This window comes from Tenrec ecaudatus, chromosome 4, assembly GCF_050624435.1.
Source record: "Tenrec ecaudatus isolate mTenEca1 chromosome 4, mTenEca1.hap1, whole genome shotgun sequence".
Taxonomy (NCBI): Eukaryota; Metazoa; Chordata; class Mammalia; order Afrosoricida; family Tenrecidae; genus Tenrec; species Tenrec ecaudatus.
In genome coordinates this window covers 17,335,576-17,348,678 of record NC_134533.1, presented here as the reverse complement: position 1 = coordinate 17,348,678, position 13,103 = coordinate 17,335,576, and the positions used below count along the sequence as shown (strand labels likewise).

Here is a 13,103-nt window from a genome sequence, read left to right as displayed (position 1 = left end):
ACGGCCACCTCACAAAAAGGGCGTTAAGGGCAGCAGTCGTTTTCTCTTTCAATGTCCACAGGATCTGAGCAAGTGGGGCCAGGGAAGAGCCAGGAGCTGAGAACAGGACCGTAAACTCAGGAGATGGAGCCAAGGCCCTACCATTAGGAGCTGACTTTGATCCCAAAGCCACAGGATGGGAGAATCTGGTCCCTCCTTTGAGATGGACTGGGAGTCCCGGAGGGGAGTTGATGATCCATCGAGGACTGGACTCAGACATACATCTCAAAACAAGCTGGGGGATTTGAGCTCCCCCAGAGAGGGCTGGGGGAATGGGAGGTGGGCCACAATTGGAAGCCAGAAAAACAAACTAGAGGAGTAGGTCAAGCCCAACACACTCTTTTTCCTCCCCCTTCCCTGGAGCATCTCCAAGTGAGTCTCACTGCCTCACCTAATCATGAATCAGTTCCATCATCTTCATTTTAAAGCATATATTTATGTATGTTAACTTCTTATTGTGATGTGGGCAAAAGCTTACAGACCAAACTGTGCGTTCAGCCATTCGTACACACTTTAATTTATGACATGGTTGCAATCCCTGCCATATACTGTATATACTCGAGTATAAGTCGACCCGAATATCAGCCGAGGCACCTAATTTTTAAAATCATCTTATTGGGGGCTCGTACAATTCTTATCACAATCCATCCAACCATCCATTGTGTCAAGCACATATGTACATTTGTTGCCATCATCATTCTCAAAACATTTGCCTTCTACTTGAGCCCTTAACATCGGCTGCTCATTTTCCCCCTCCCTCCCCACTCCCTCCTACCCCATGAACCCATTCCCCAGAGAGGAGGCTATACGTAGATTCTTGTAATCAGTTCCCCCTTTCTACCCCACATTCCCTCCACCCTCCAGGCATCGCCACTCTCACCACTGGTCCTGAAAGAGTCATCTGTCCTGTATTCCCTGTGTTTCCACTTGCTATCTGTGCCTATGTACATCCTCTGGTCTAGCCGGATTTGTAAGGTAGAATTGGGATCATGATAGTAGGGAGGGAGGAAACATTTAAGAACTAGAGGAAAGTTATATGCTTCATTGTTGCTACCCTGCACCCTGACTGACTCATCTCCTCCCCATAACCCTTCCATAAGGGGGTGTCCAGTTGCTTACCAATGGGCTTTGAGTCTCCACTCTGCACTCACCCTCATTTACAATGATTTTTTTGTTCTTTGATGCTTGATACCTAATCCCTTCGACAGCTCATGGTCACACAGGCTGGTGTGTTTCTTCCATGTGGCCTTTGTTGCTTCTGAACTAGATGGTCACTTGTTTATCTTCAAGCCTTTAAGACCCCAGATGCTATATCTTTTTATAGCTGTGCACCATTAGCTTTCTTCACCACATTTGCTTATGCACACATTTTTCTTCAGCAATCGTGTTGGGAAGGTGGCACCTAATTTTACCACCCAAATGGCATTTTAAATGTGCTGAAAAACTTGGCTTATACATGGTAACCACACTTAACCTACTTACCTATGTTTCCTATCTCCATCTGTCCTTTCCTGTCCATTCCTACCTTCTGAGCTTTATTCCTAAACACATGTTGCCTTTTGATCTAATGGACTTGATTAGTGGTGATAAGGTGCCTTCACCTTAGGTCTATCTTAGCCTAACTTTGAACCAGGAGGATGAGTTCATATCTAGACAGGAAGGGTGATAAGGTTCATTCAAGGGTTTTACCGGTCCCTATCTGACCAGTTAGTCTGGACTTTTCCAGTTTGGAGAGAAGTTCCCTTCATCTGTAGAACTTCCAAGGAAGCCATGGTCCTTGCTTTTCCTACTGCTCCAGGATTAAAATGTGGAATATGAGTTCTAAGATCAATCCATCAGAGGCCTTCCCTTCTCGGGGGAAAGCTTAAGGCAAAGAGATGCAAGGATTGATACGGCCACTGAAGAACTCCCACGTCCATAGCGAACCTAAAATAAGCTCTCCTACCGGCATCTGATGGGAATGGTATGCCTCTAGCCACGGTTGAGAGGACCTGCCACCACCAGGTCTATGTGACTGCCTTCAGGTGACACTGCAACCAAACCCCTCAGCACCGCCCACCCTGCCCAGTCACTGGCTGCTTTCCTCTATGCCCTGCCCCGCGGAAGGGCAATGCTTCTGAGGTCTTCCCAACCAGGGCAGGGGTCCCCCAGAATGAAGAAACAAGAGTCAGTGAATGTGGTGAGCTATTTGGATTTATTATCAGGAAGAGCTGGGAGATTAGCCCAGTACCGAGAGTGGGTCAGGGCCAGCCATGGGCATCTGCGGGGAGAGGGCTGCAAGGGAGGGTCTTGGCCTCACTGGCTTAGCGGGAGCAGACGAAAGGCAGAGGCTGTACGCATGGAGTTCGTCGCCAGCCACCCCCTAGAGGAAGAGGATGCAAGTTTGTCAATTACCAACCTCTCAGTGCCCCCTGGTCCTTCTTCCCTGCTTGGGTTCCTCCTCCCCTTCACCTGCCACCATCTTGATCTCTCACCCGCTCATTCCCCAAGACCCCTTCTAACTAAGGGTCCAGGAGCTAGGTCACGAGCTAAGGATTTTCCATGGATTGGCCTATGAGCCCTCCCAGTGATAACACGAGGGCCTGCCATCGTCCTCCTATCACAGATGAGGACACTGAGGCTCTGTGGAGGTGAAGTACCTTGTCCGAATAGCACAGATGGCCTGAGCCACACAACAAAAATCCCCCACATCGGGCGCCTGTGTTGTTGTCCGCATTGGTTCAAAGATGGCAGCTATCTATCACCTGCCCGCCTCTTCCCTTGGTGCCCATTCACAGCATATTCTCATCCCTTCTGTCATCAGTCGCTCACAATGTCACCATCATAGCAGAGGAAGGAAGAGGCCTACCCATGAGGATGGGGGCACATGTGTGGCTCTCCTAAGGTGGCGCATGTCACCCATGTTGGCCTGGAAGATCGCCTCCCTCTCAGTCTCATACCCAAGCAGGAGTTTGGCTCTCCAGATGGGGAGTGGGTAAGAGGTTGGAGGAGATGTGTCCAGGGGGCTCGAAGGGACCATTTGTAAGTGTCCTTCTTGCTACTTTTCTCCTTCCCCTGGGGCCCAGAGTAACTCACCTCTAGTGTTCATGGACACACAGTTGCCACACCCACACCTTGGCTGTCCTGGGGCCCAGTTGGCATAATTCCAGCAGCTCCCATCAGTCCAATGAAAGTTTAGGCACTAGGGAAGTGAACGTCTGGGCTCAGAGCACAAAGATGGAGAGAGGCAGGCCGATCCAGGGGCCCTAGAGAGTGGCCCCTGCTGGTTTTTCCCACTGCTCCGCCAACCAGGACACAGCTAGCCCAGGGTCCCATCCCTGAGGGTTTTGAGGAATGACTATGAAAGGTCAGTCCTCACGCCCCATCATCCCAAGAGCAATCTCAAACTTTAGTGTGGGTACAAATTTACTGGAGGATCTTCTAGGGGAGATGCCCAAGATCCTGCATTTCTAACAAGCTGCCAAGTGATGATTCTGGGACCACTGTTTTGTGGATCAAACTCGGAGGAGCAAAAAGAAAGAGCCCTCATCCAACTACAAGCCCACAGATGGGCTGAGATAAGGCTCCCATATTACAGATGAGAAAACGGAGGCTCTGACTAAAAACCACCCGTAAGTAGCCAAGTGGAGTCTGCATGCTAGGAGGGGTATGTCAGAAAGTATTGCTTCTCAAATCCAATTCATACATGCATGGGTTCATGAAGGTCAAGTAGGGAAGCACATCCCTGTGTTCCATAGATGGTTACAGACATGTTCTCTCAATAAAACATCAGTCTTAATCTTGTTAGGGTGTCTAACAAAGGAAAAATGACCTGAGGTCCTTGTGCCTCCCCAAACTGCCAGTGTGACCTATAAACCGAAGACAGCAGAATTCTTCGGAGAAGGGTTAGAGAGAGGGACACATCACTTTTAGATGTTTATAGACCTAGATAGAGGGTGTGTCAGGGATCATAGCCTCCCATGATGATATTTTTGTATGGCAGAGATTTCATGGCAATACTTTCTGACTACCCATTGCATTTAGTGCGCCCAAGGGTAGGTTAGAAAATCTCGAACAGCCAACTCTGAGAGGAGTTAACAAGGCAGGATTGGGGGCCATGGAGTGTAAATTTGTAGCAACTATTAATTTTCTTAAATACTCCCACCACGGTGGATTTCCAGCTACAAGCGTGATGCCAATGACCATGAAGTTGGGAAGAGAGGCACACAGTCCAAAGCCCTGGCACTCAAGCCCCAGCACAGCGCAGTCTGCTCCTCTGAAGATGCATCAGCAGCTAGTCTGAGATGGAGCAACAATAAGCATTCCCTCGATCAAGCAGAAAGCACTCCTGGACGCAGGCCTGGGGCCCTCACTTACCCTAAGGTAGCCTCCGATCCAGACCTGGCACAGGTTCACCCTACTGGCGGCACACAGGATTTGGGAGTTGAAGCGGAAGTTATGGATGGAGACAAGACTACCTCCATAGCACCTCTGGCAGATACTCTGTAGAGAGAAGAGGGCACGATGGGAAGAGATGGGGTAGAGGATTCGCCCTCACTTATCTTCTGTCCTTGAGGCTCCAGGAAAGAGTCCGCTTTCCTTTTCAGGACAGGAATTAGGAACCGACTAGCACTCTTCAATCCCACCTCCTGCTCCTTATCAGTTGTCAGAACATTCTCTGCAGGATATTAGAAATAATTCTTCTAATCATGGTAGCCACCCATCCCTGAGAGTTACCATCTCTCAGGGACCAATCCAAACACTTCCTAAATATGGTGCATGGCATCTGCCTGCAACTCTGAGAGGCTGCTCCTGGCTTGCTCCACTTTACAAAGGAAAACGCTCAAGCTGGGCAGGGCGAGGTGACCTGTGCAGGTAGCAGTCAATGAAAGGCAGACCACGGGTTTAACACGTGTAGTTCAGGCACCAAATCCTGTTGTCTAAATCATCGCTTCTTAATGAATAACCCCTAGACAATTAATTTCAGCATCACCTGGGAATTTCTTTTAAACACAAACTTCAGCTCCACCCTACACCTGCTGAATCAGACATTGGGGAGCAAGCTGCTCCCACGTGGTCCCCAGGTAACCGATGCATTCTGGACTTGGACAACCACCAATGTAAACAAAGGCAGCCCCAGCGATGCCTCAGGGGTTTAAGTCCACCTGCTCATCTGTGGGAGAATTGGATACTCTCTACTCCCTCGAAGATTCGAGTCTCATAAACCCTACAGAAGAGATCTACTCGGTCCTATGGCTTCACTAGGAATCAGAATCAACTTGGTGGATGGGAGTTGGTTTTCATGTAAATGAACAGGCAACAGGATATTAAATTTTCTTTCTTCTCCCCCACCCCACCCCACTCCCCAACCTCCTGCCAATTACCTGAGCATTTATGAATGTGTGCTGTGCTAGCACCAGCCGGTATCCACAGTTCTTGCATCCAGGGGTGCCCACCACTCGAACGGTTTCCTCTTCTCTGGGGCACTGCAAGTCCTTGTCCACGGGAGCTGAATCTAGATCCAGGGGCTCCTCATTCTCAGTGCACTCTTTACATTCAGAAGTCTCAGACGCCTCCCCCTCTGACGGAATCTCCTTCGCAGCGAGGGCCAACTCTCCCTCCGGCTCCCCCGAGCACTCTAGATTCTGACTCGGATCTGCCACCGTCTCTGGCATCTCCAGTTTGGGAGCATCCTTTCCTGAGGAAAGAATGAACAGATAAATGTCCCATGAAGCCCAGGGCATGCTTATTCCAGAACCACAGACAGTTCCTAGGGTTCCCACTTTGAGCCATAGCGAGAAGATTCCTTAGGTATCTGGGTAATTCCCTCTCTTGGTTTAGAGCTACACATTTATGAGACCCTGGCTTCTGCTTGAGACTAAAGGTGTGAGTTGGATGGAAGTAACTGTGAGAAAGAAGCCGGGAGATATCACCGGTGACCAACAGAACGTTCAAACCACAGTTTTCAGTTCAGAGGCATTTGACCAGGAATGGACTGCGTTCACGGCCGAGGAGGAGATTCTGGCCCTGCCCTACAAGGAGGAGCAGGAATCAAAGGAAAGAGAAGGATGCTGCACGAGATGAGGCAGGGAGGGCTTACTCAGATGAAGAGCAGAAACTGTCCCCAGCAAGAGAAGCAGCAGGACTGGAGGGCACTTCATAGTTCCCGAGTCTTGTGACAAAGACAGCTGCCAACTTCCTTCCTTTGGACCTAGTCCTTCTGTGTCAGGCACACACCCTGGTACACGGTGAGAAAGGCAAAAGTGTGTTTCGTTAATTGATTGATTCAGGGTCCCATTGGAGTGCTTGATCTTCATCCTTTCTTGTGTAGACCCTGAACTGGAACTTCAGGGAAAGACATGGGGAAAGGTCAGCCCTTGTCCCTGAGACTTCTTTCTCTGCTCCCAAAGACAGTACTCACCCAAGTCCTTCCCCCAAGAGACACACAGGCTCAGGGTCTAAGCTAGTTCATTGGTCCATTCATTCAATCTGTCCCTAGGTGCTCACCATAAATGCCCACCTTCCTCCAGACCCTGAATTCCTTCTCCCTGGGCAGCCAGGGTGTACTCACCCCTCACAGAGTCTGAGAAGTCTCCTCAAAGGCTCTGACTGCTGCCCACCAGAGAGAGTCCTTATATTGGGCTTTTGGGGAAGTGGGGGGAGGTCAGCATGGCATTACCCCAGGGGTGGGTGGAGCAGCAGAACTGATAACAAGAAGTTTGCTCTATCTCCTCCCCCTTGGTTCTGCTCTCTCATGGAACTCCAAGGACCATTCCTGAGCCTGTAGTCGTGGGGCCTCCCTATGTCCTGGTTTGATCCAGAATGCCCTGTGTCTTTTCCCATCGTCTAGGCACAAAGGAGAGCTACTCTGGCCCCTTCAAGTGTCCCTGTCTGAACAATATTCCTTAACTCCAAGAGCAGCTTCCCACTGGTTCACATGCCAGGAAATGACATGGGGACTCCCAATGGAAAGTGGGTAGCAGGGAAGGGATGGAAGAGGGAGTAGGCAGTAATCCTTACCTAGATGGGTCCTTTCTTTATACATCACAACCCTGATTCTGCACCTCCGCCTCAACACCACCCAAAATATATTATTATCATCTCTTCACAGAAGAGAAGAATGAGACCCAGAGAGGCACAGTAACTCTCCGAAGCCAAACAGGCAGTGAGGGAACCTGGCTTTCTAAGTAATTTTGTCCCTAAGATCTTCTCTCTCTTTAGTCTTTAGCTTTTGTTTAACCCTCTTGTTCCCTCCCTCCTTCGCACCTCTCTATTCTTCTCTGTCTTTCTCTCTGCGATATAGGGAAGAAAAAAACCCCATAATCTTGCCTTTTCTTGTGGATTTCTAGATCAAGATCCTAAGCTTCAGTGTTTTTGACATTTAGGGTCATATTGTTCAATCTAGTTGGACCGTGGTCTGTGTACTATAGTATGTTTACAGCTCCCTGGTCTCTGCCCACTGATATCAGTAACACCTCCCCCAAGTCATGGCAATGACAAACGGGAGACAAAAATGCTGCTGGCTGAAGATCCCTCATCCTGAATATGCCAACAGGCCAAACCTAAGTGGTGGCAAAGAGGCAGTGGCTGAAATAAAAAATAGAGTTCTTTAAACATGATGTGGCCCATTTTCCCAGGGACCTGGCCCCATCTTCCCCAGGTCTCCACCACCACCAGGGCCAGGACTAGGATGCAGTGAGTGAGAGCCTTGCCTCAGGTACAAAAATTAAGGAAATGCAAAAGAGTGTTCAATAAAAATAACATTTAATTCTGTGTTTTATAAGTGAAACAAAATCAAAAAGACCCACAGTTAACCATATTAAGAAATTAAAAAGTCAAGTTCAGGGTCATGTTTTAGTGAGACTGCTGAGGCAAATGGACTGATACCGTTTCTAGTGCTTCTCTTTTGTCTCAGAGGAGCACTGGCAGTTCAGTAGACAAAGTCTTCTTCTGATAACAAAGCACGTGGCAGTTCCAACCCACCCACCAATATATGGTAGAAGGATATAGAATTTTGATTTTATAATAATTGGAACCTGGTAGGGAATTCCTACTCTGCACCGACGAGACAGAATTTACTGAATAGCAAAAGATGTTCTGGGGTTGGTTCTAGCTCCTAGGTGGCTGAGTGGCCTGGAATACTATACCCTTACAAGAAGTTATTCAGGGGACAAAACTTGGTCTCTATTAGCTTGGAGTAGCAGAGGAACAGTCAGGAAAAGCAGGAGAAATTAGTGCCTAATTATTTCCATGAACAAATATGTCCTTTGCCCTGAGAAGTGAAGAATGAAATGATACCAGATACCATTATGGAAGTTTTTTATCAGAGATTCTATAGGAGATTCTAGCGAATCTCTGATCAACAATAGAAACATGCAGAACAAGTTGCTAAATTCTATAGAAACTATACTTCTTGGAACCCTGGAGGCTGAATCAGTCCTCCAAAGGGTGGCCCTGAGATCACCAGTCCACCTTCAATGCAAAATACCCCCCAAGTCTGCTTCCAATGGGATCGCATGTTGATGTATTTGATAAAGAATATTTGCCTGAAATATGCTGTCCTTTTAAAGGATTGTCTGCATGGGATCAAACTGACAAGAGCAACTCAAACTTTAGGGAAGAGGTTTAGGGATCCATGAGTTTACATCAATGGAGAGTGGACGATTCTGAAAGAGAGGGTGAGCGTGCTTCCACACTGGAAAATGTTACACCTTGTGCATGCAGACATTGTTGAATTTGTGTATGTAACGCTTTGTATACTTCTAACAACAATAAAAAGACAAATGCAATCACCCAAACTCCAGCAAAATTCACTGCAGTCCTGAGAAAGGCAGACCTCAACCAAGTCCTGACTTCCCCGGATCTCTCGGACCGGAGAGTTGGGGGCACTTAGGTGATGACTCGTCTATGACTTCCTATGTAGGCTGTGTGTCGTTGTTCTCCCTGTTCAAGCCTGGCTTTCCAGAGCTCAGGGAACCAAGGACTGGGAGCCCAGAGTGGGAGAAGTTTGGGATTCTTTCTGTACTCTTCTTTCCCCAAGGGCCTTCAAATGGAGAAGTACGAGGGAGGCCTCTTGTTATTTCAGAGTAACGGCCATCACCATTATCTCCCCCACCCAACGGACGATCCTCTGAGCTTATCTACCTGACTGTGGGGACACTCCAACTCAAGGACTCAACCCCTGATTTCTCAACCTCATCTTTCAAACTTTTCATGTGGGGGAGACGGTGGACGACTACACCTATCCCCCTCCCCCCATTTCTCTCCTCCATCCTAGAACTCATGCCAGAAATGCCTTTCACTGATAGGTGAGGATGACCCATAAGGTCAGTCCAACAATATGCCTCTAATCTACCTGTTTACTACAAAAGCTGAGAGAATGTAAATAACTCGCCTAAGCGCACACAGGAGCCCTGGCTGTATAGTGGTTCAGCATTGGGCTGCCATCTGTATGGTCCACAGTTCAAAACCACTAGCAGTTCCTCAGTAGACAGACCGGACTTCATGCTCCTGTAAACAGTTACGACCTCAGAAACCCACTGGGAATTGCTGCGTCAGCATTGATTCGATGGCAGGGAGTGGAGAATCTCATACACCTATAGTGAATAATGACAAGTAACTGGACCAACATCTATCCAACTTTCAAGTCCTGGCCCAAGGTGTTACCTCAAAAAACATCTAGCCAGTGCCACCAGAGAACCTTTATAGCATCCATTGCTGTCTGGCTTACTCTTTGCAATTCTGTTCATATGTGTTTCCAACTGCATATTGACCCGTCTATCCATACACCTGAGGCCACTTCCAGGAAAACTCCCAAGCAATTCGTGGTGGTCCCAGAGTGGCCCCTTCTCGGATGCAAGGCACGTGGAGCTGGATGAAACCCTCATCAGGAAACCAGAAGCTAAAACTATGACTCACATCAAGATAGCACTATAAAATGTGCTTGACACAATGGATGGATGGATGGATTGTGATAAGAGCTGTAAGAGCCCCTGATAAAATGACTGGGGGGAAAAAAAGATATCAATATATTGGTGAAATCACAAGGGATAATTTGAGTTGGGATGTGTATGAATCGTTGAATGTAAAAACTATGAGCTGCCTTATAAATCTTCACCTAATTCACAATAAAAATATTTAGTAAGAAAGTTTTTAAAAATACCAAATTAATGACTATTGATTGAGCTCCTGTTGTGTGTGCTACAGCTTCTGAGCAACTCCAGTTTGAGTTAAAGGCATGGTCTTATTTCCACAGAGCTTTGTTAAGAATTTGTGGCGATGATAAAAGTGCACACAAATCTGTGCTTGGGAATGTAAAGCCACTCCTCTTTATTCATAATTTTTACTTTTTTTAAACAATTTTGATAATTCCTAAAATGCATCTTATAGTATGCACTGAAGAGTGTGCGTAGCTTGTGAAATTTTTTTAACTGTTTTAGTGTGAATTTGGTGAGTTTACATGACCAATCGGCAATCCATCAGTATTTTGTTTGATGTCATTGTTTTTGATCCTCACAATGTCACATCATTTATCTTGCTTCCTCTCCATTTCCTGTATCCATTGTTCCTTTTTTGCTAACCTTTCTGAACTTTGTCTTTGGGACACGGCTACCCCTTGGTCTCAAAGGGGTAATTATCCTGTGTAGTCCCTACTTTCTGAGTGGGAGAGTTTCACTTTCAGGCCTATTATTTGGTAGAAAATTGAGTCATGTTGTGAGTTCATTTCCAGACCAAAAGGGTGACTAAAGGCCATAACCTCAGGGGTCTCACTGGTGGCTATCCAATCAATAAGCCTGGTCATCTATATTAAGTTGATCTTTGTTCCTTTTTAAAATTTTTGAACAGTTTTATTGACATATAACTCGTGTTTTACAATTTAATCAGTTTAAACAAATTAAAAATAGTTGTGCAACAACCATATTTTAAAAATATTTTCTTCTTTTTTGAACTCGTTATTGTTTTGCTGAAGAACATCCAACAATTGTTTCAGCAGTACATTCAAAGGGAGTTATTAAAAAGGGGTGGGGGGAGTTGACAGACATTCAGCCCAGATTCAGAAAAGGACATGGAACAAGAGATATTAATGAGCATATCAGATGGGTCTTGGCTCAAAGCAGCTTCTGAGTAACTCCAGAGATACCAGGAAGATATTAACTTGTGTTTTAATGACTATGAAAAGGCATTCGACTGTGCAGATCATAACAAATTATGGATAGCATTGAGAATAATGGGAGTTCCAGAATGCTTCATTGTGCTCATGAGGAACCTGTACACAAATCAAGAGGCAGTTGTGTGAACAGAACAGGACATACTGCATCATTTAAAAATCAAGAAAGGTGTACTTCAGGGTCATATCCTCTCAACATGCTTTTTCTCTTTTTTTCAACGTGCTTTTTAAATATGTATGCTGAGCAAATAGTCAAGAGACACTGGGTTATATGAAGAAGGTGGCATCATGATTGGAGGAGCCTTATTAACAACCAGCAATATGCAGATGACACAACCTTGCTTGCTTAAAGGATGGCCTGAAGCACTTGCTGATGAAGACCAAGGAATGTATTACAACTCAATGTCAAGGAAACCAAAATCCTCACAACTGAACCAGTGGGTACCAGCCGATAAACAGAGAAAGACTGAAGTTGTCAGGGACTTTGACTTGCTTGAACCCACAATCCGTGCTCATGGAAAGAGCATTCAAGAGATCAAAAGGGTGCAGCACAGCCCCAACAGTACACACAACATTCCTTCAGTTCATTAATGCTTCTCCCCAACGCCCCCCCCCCACCCACCCTATCATGACCCCAGTTCCACCTTACAAATCCGGCTAGACTGAGATACCAGCTCTGGACACATGGAATCCAGGACAGATAAACCCCTGAGGAAGAGCAGTGGGAGTGGCTATACCATGAGGGTAGGGGGTTGACAGGGGAGGGGGGAGGGAGAAATGGGGAAACAACTACAATGACATATAACTACCTCCCCACTCCCCAGGGGGGATGAACAGTAATGCTGATGAAAGGAGACAGTAGGTGGTGTGAGATATGAAAAGAATAATAATTTATAATTTATCAGGGGTCTATGAGAGTGGGAGGTGAGGGAAGGAGGGGGATAAAGATGAGCTGATATCAAAGGCTTAAACAGAAAGAAACTATTTTGAAATTGATGATGGCAACATATGTATAAGTGTGCTTGATACAATTGATGCACGGATTGTTATGAGCTGTAAGAGCCCCCAATAAGATGAATTATAAATAATTTTAAAAAGAGAGAGATCAAAGGACTCGTTCTATTGGGTCAATCTGCAGCAAAGACTTCTTCAAGGTGTTGAAAAGCAAGGGTGTTACTTTGAGGGCTCAGGTGCACCTGACCCAAGCCACGGAATTTTCATTCACCTCGTATGCATGCGGAAGTGGGACTTTGATAAAGGGAGAGAAAAGAAGAATTGATACGTTTAAATGACAGCGCTGATGAGGAATAAGGAACGTACATGGACTCCCAGAAGAAGTCCAGCCAGAATGCTCCTTAGGGACAAGGATGGTGAGACCTGGTCTCACCTATTTTGGACATGTTTTCGGGAGACACTAGTCCCGGGAGGATATCATGCTTGTTAAAGTAGAATGCCAGTGAAGAAAGGAAGACCTTTGACAAGGTGGGGGCACACAGTAGCTACAACAATGGGCTTAAACCTAAGGAGGCTGGTGGGATGGCTCGGGACTGGGCAGTGTTTGGTTCTGTTGTATATAGGGTTATGGTGAGTCGGAGCCAACTGGCTGCACCTAACAGCAACAAATTTCCCCCAACCTCCTCTGCTATCAGCCCAAAAGATCTCAGTCCAGTTCCTGTCACTGTAGATGTACCTATCCTGGATTTCTTACAGAGCAAAACATATCTTTAAAAACTCCAAAGCAATTAAACAAAACATTGCAAAACCTCAGTGGAAAAGATAACAGAAAATAATAAAAGCTAGAACAAGTTTTACATGAGTCAAAAGGAGAACAAATGACAAGGTGTGGAATTTCAAATGATAAGGTACTGCATTTTCACAAAATTACATGTACATTAGTCACTTTCCAGCGCACTCTGTC

At 46.3% G+C, this 13,103-nt stretch overlaps 1 protein-coding gene across 1 annotated transcript; it reads right to left on the bottom strand.

The window, feature by feature from the left end:
* Positions 1 to 2,342: 2,342 nt before the first annotated feature.
* LOC142445665 (proteoglycan 3-like) lies at positions 2,343 to 6,179 on the bottom strand. Its single transcript, XM_075547607.1, has 5 exons — positions 6,119 to 6,179; positions 5,436 to 5,716; positions 4,396 to 4,521; positions 3,115 to 3,220; positions 2,343 to 2,401 (listed from the first exon to the last, which is right to left on the bottom strand). Exons 1-5 carry the CDS (start codon positions 6,177 to 6,179, stop codon positions 2,343 to 2,345), a joined length of 633 nt encoding a protein of 210 aa, XP_075403722.1.
* Between the last annotated feature and the right edge of the window lie 6,924 nt (positions 6,180 to 13,103).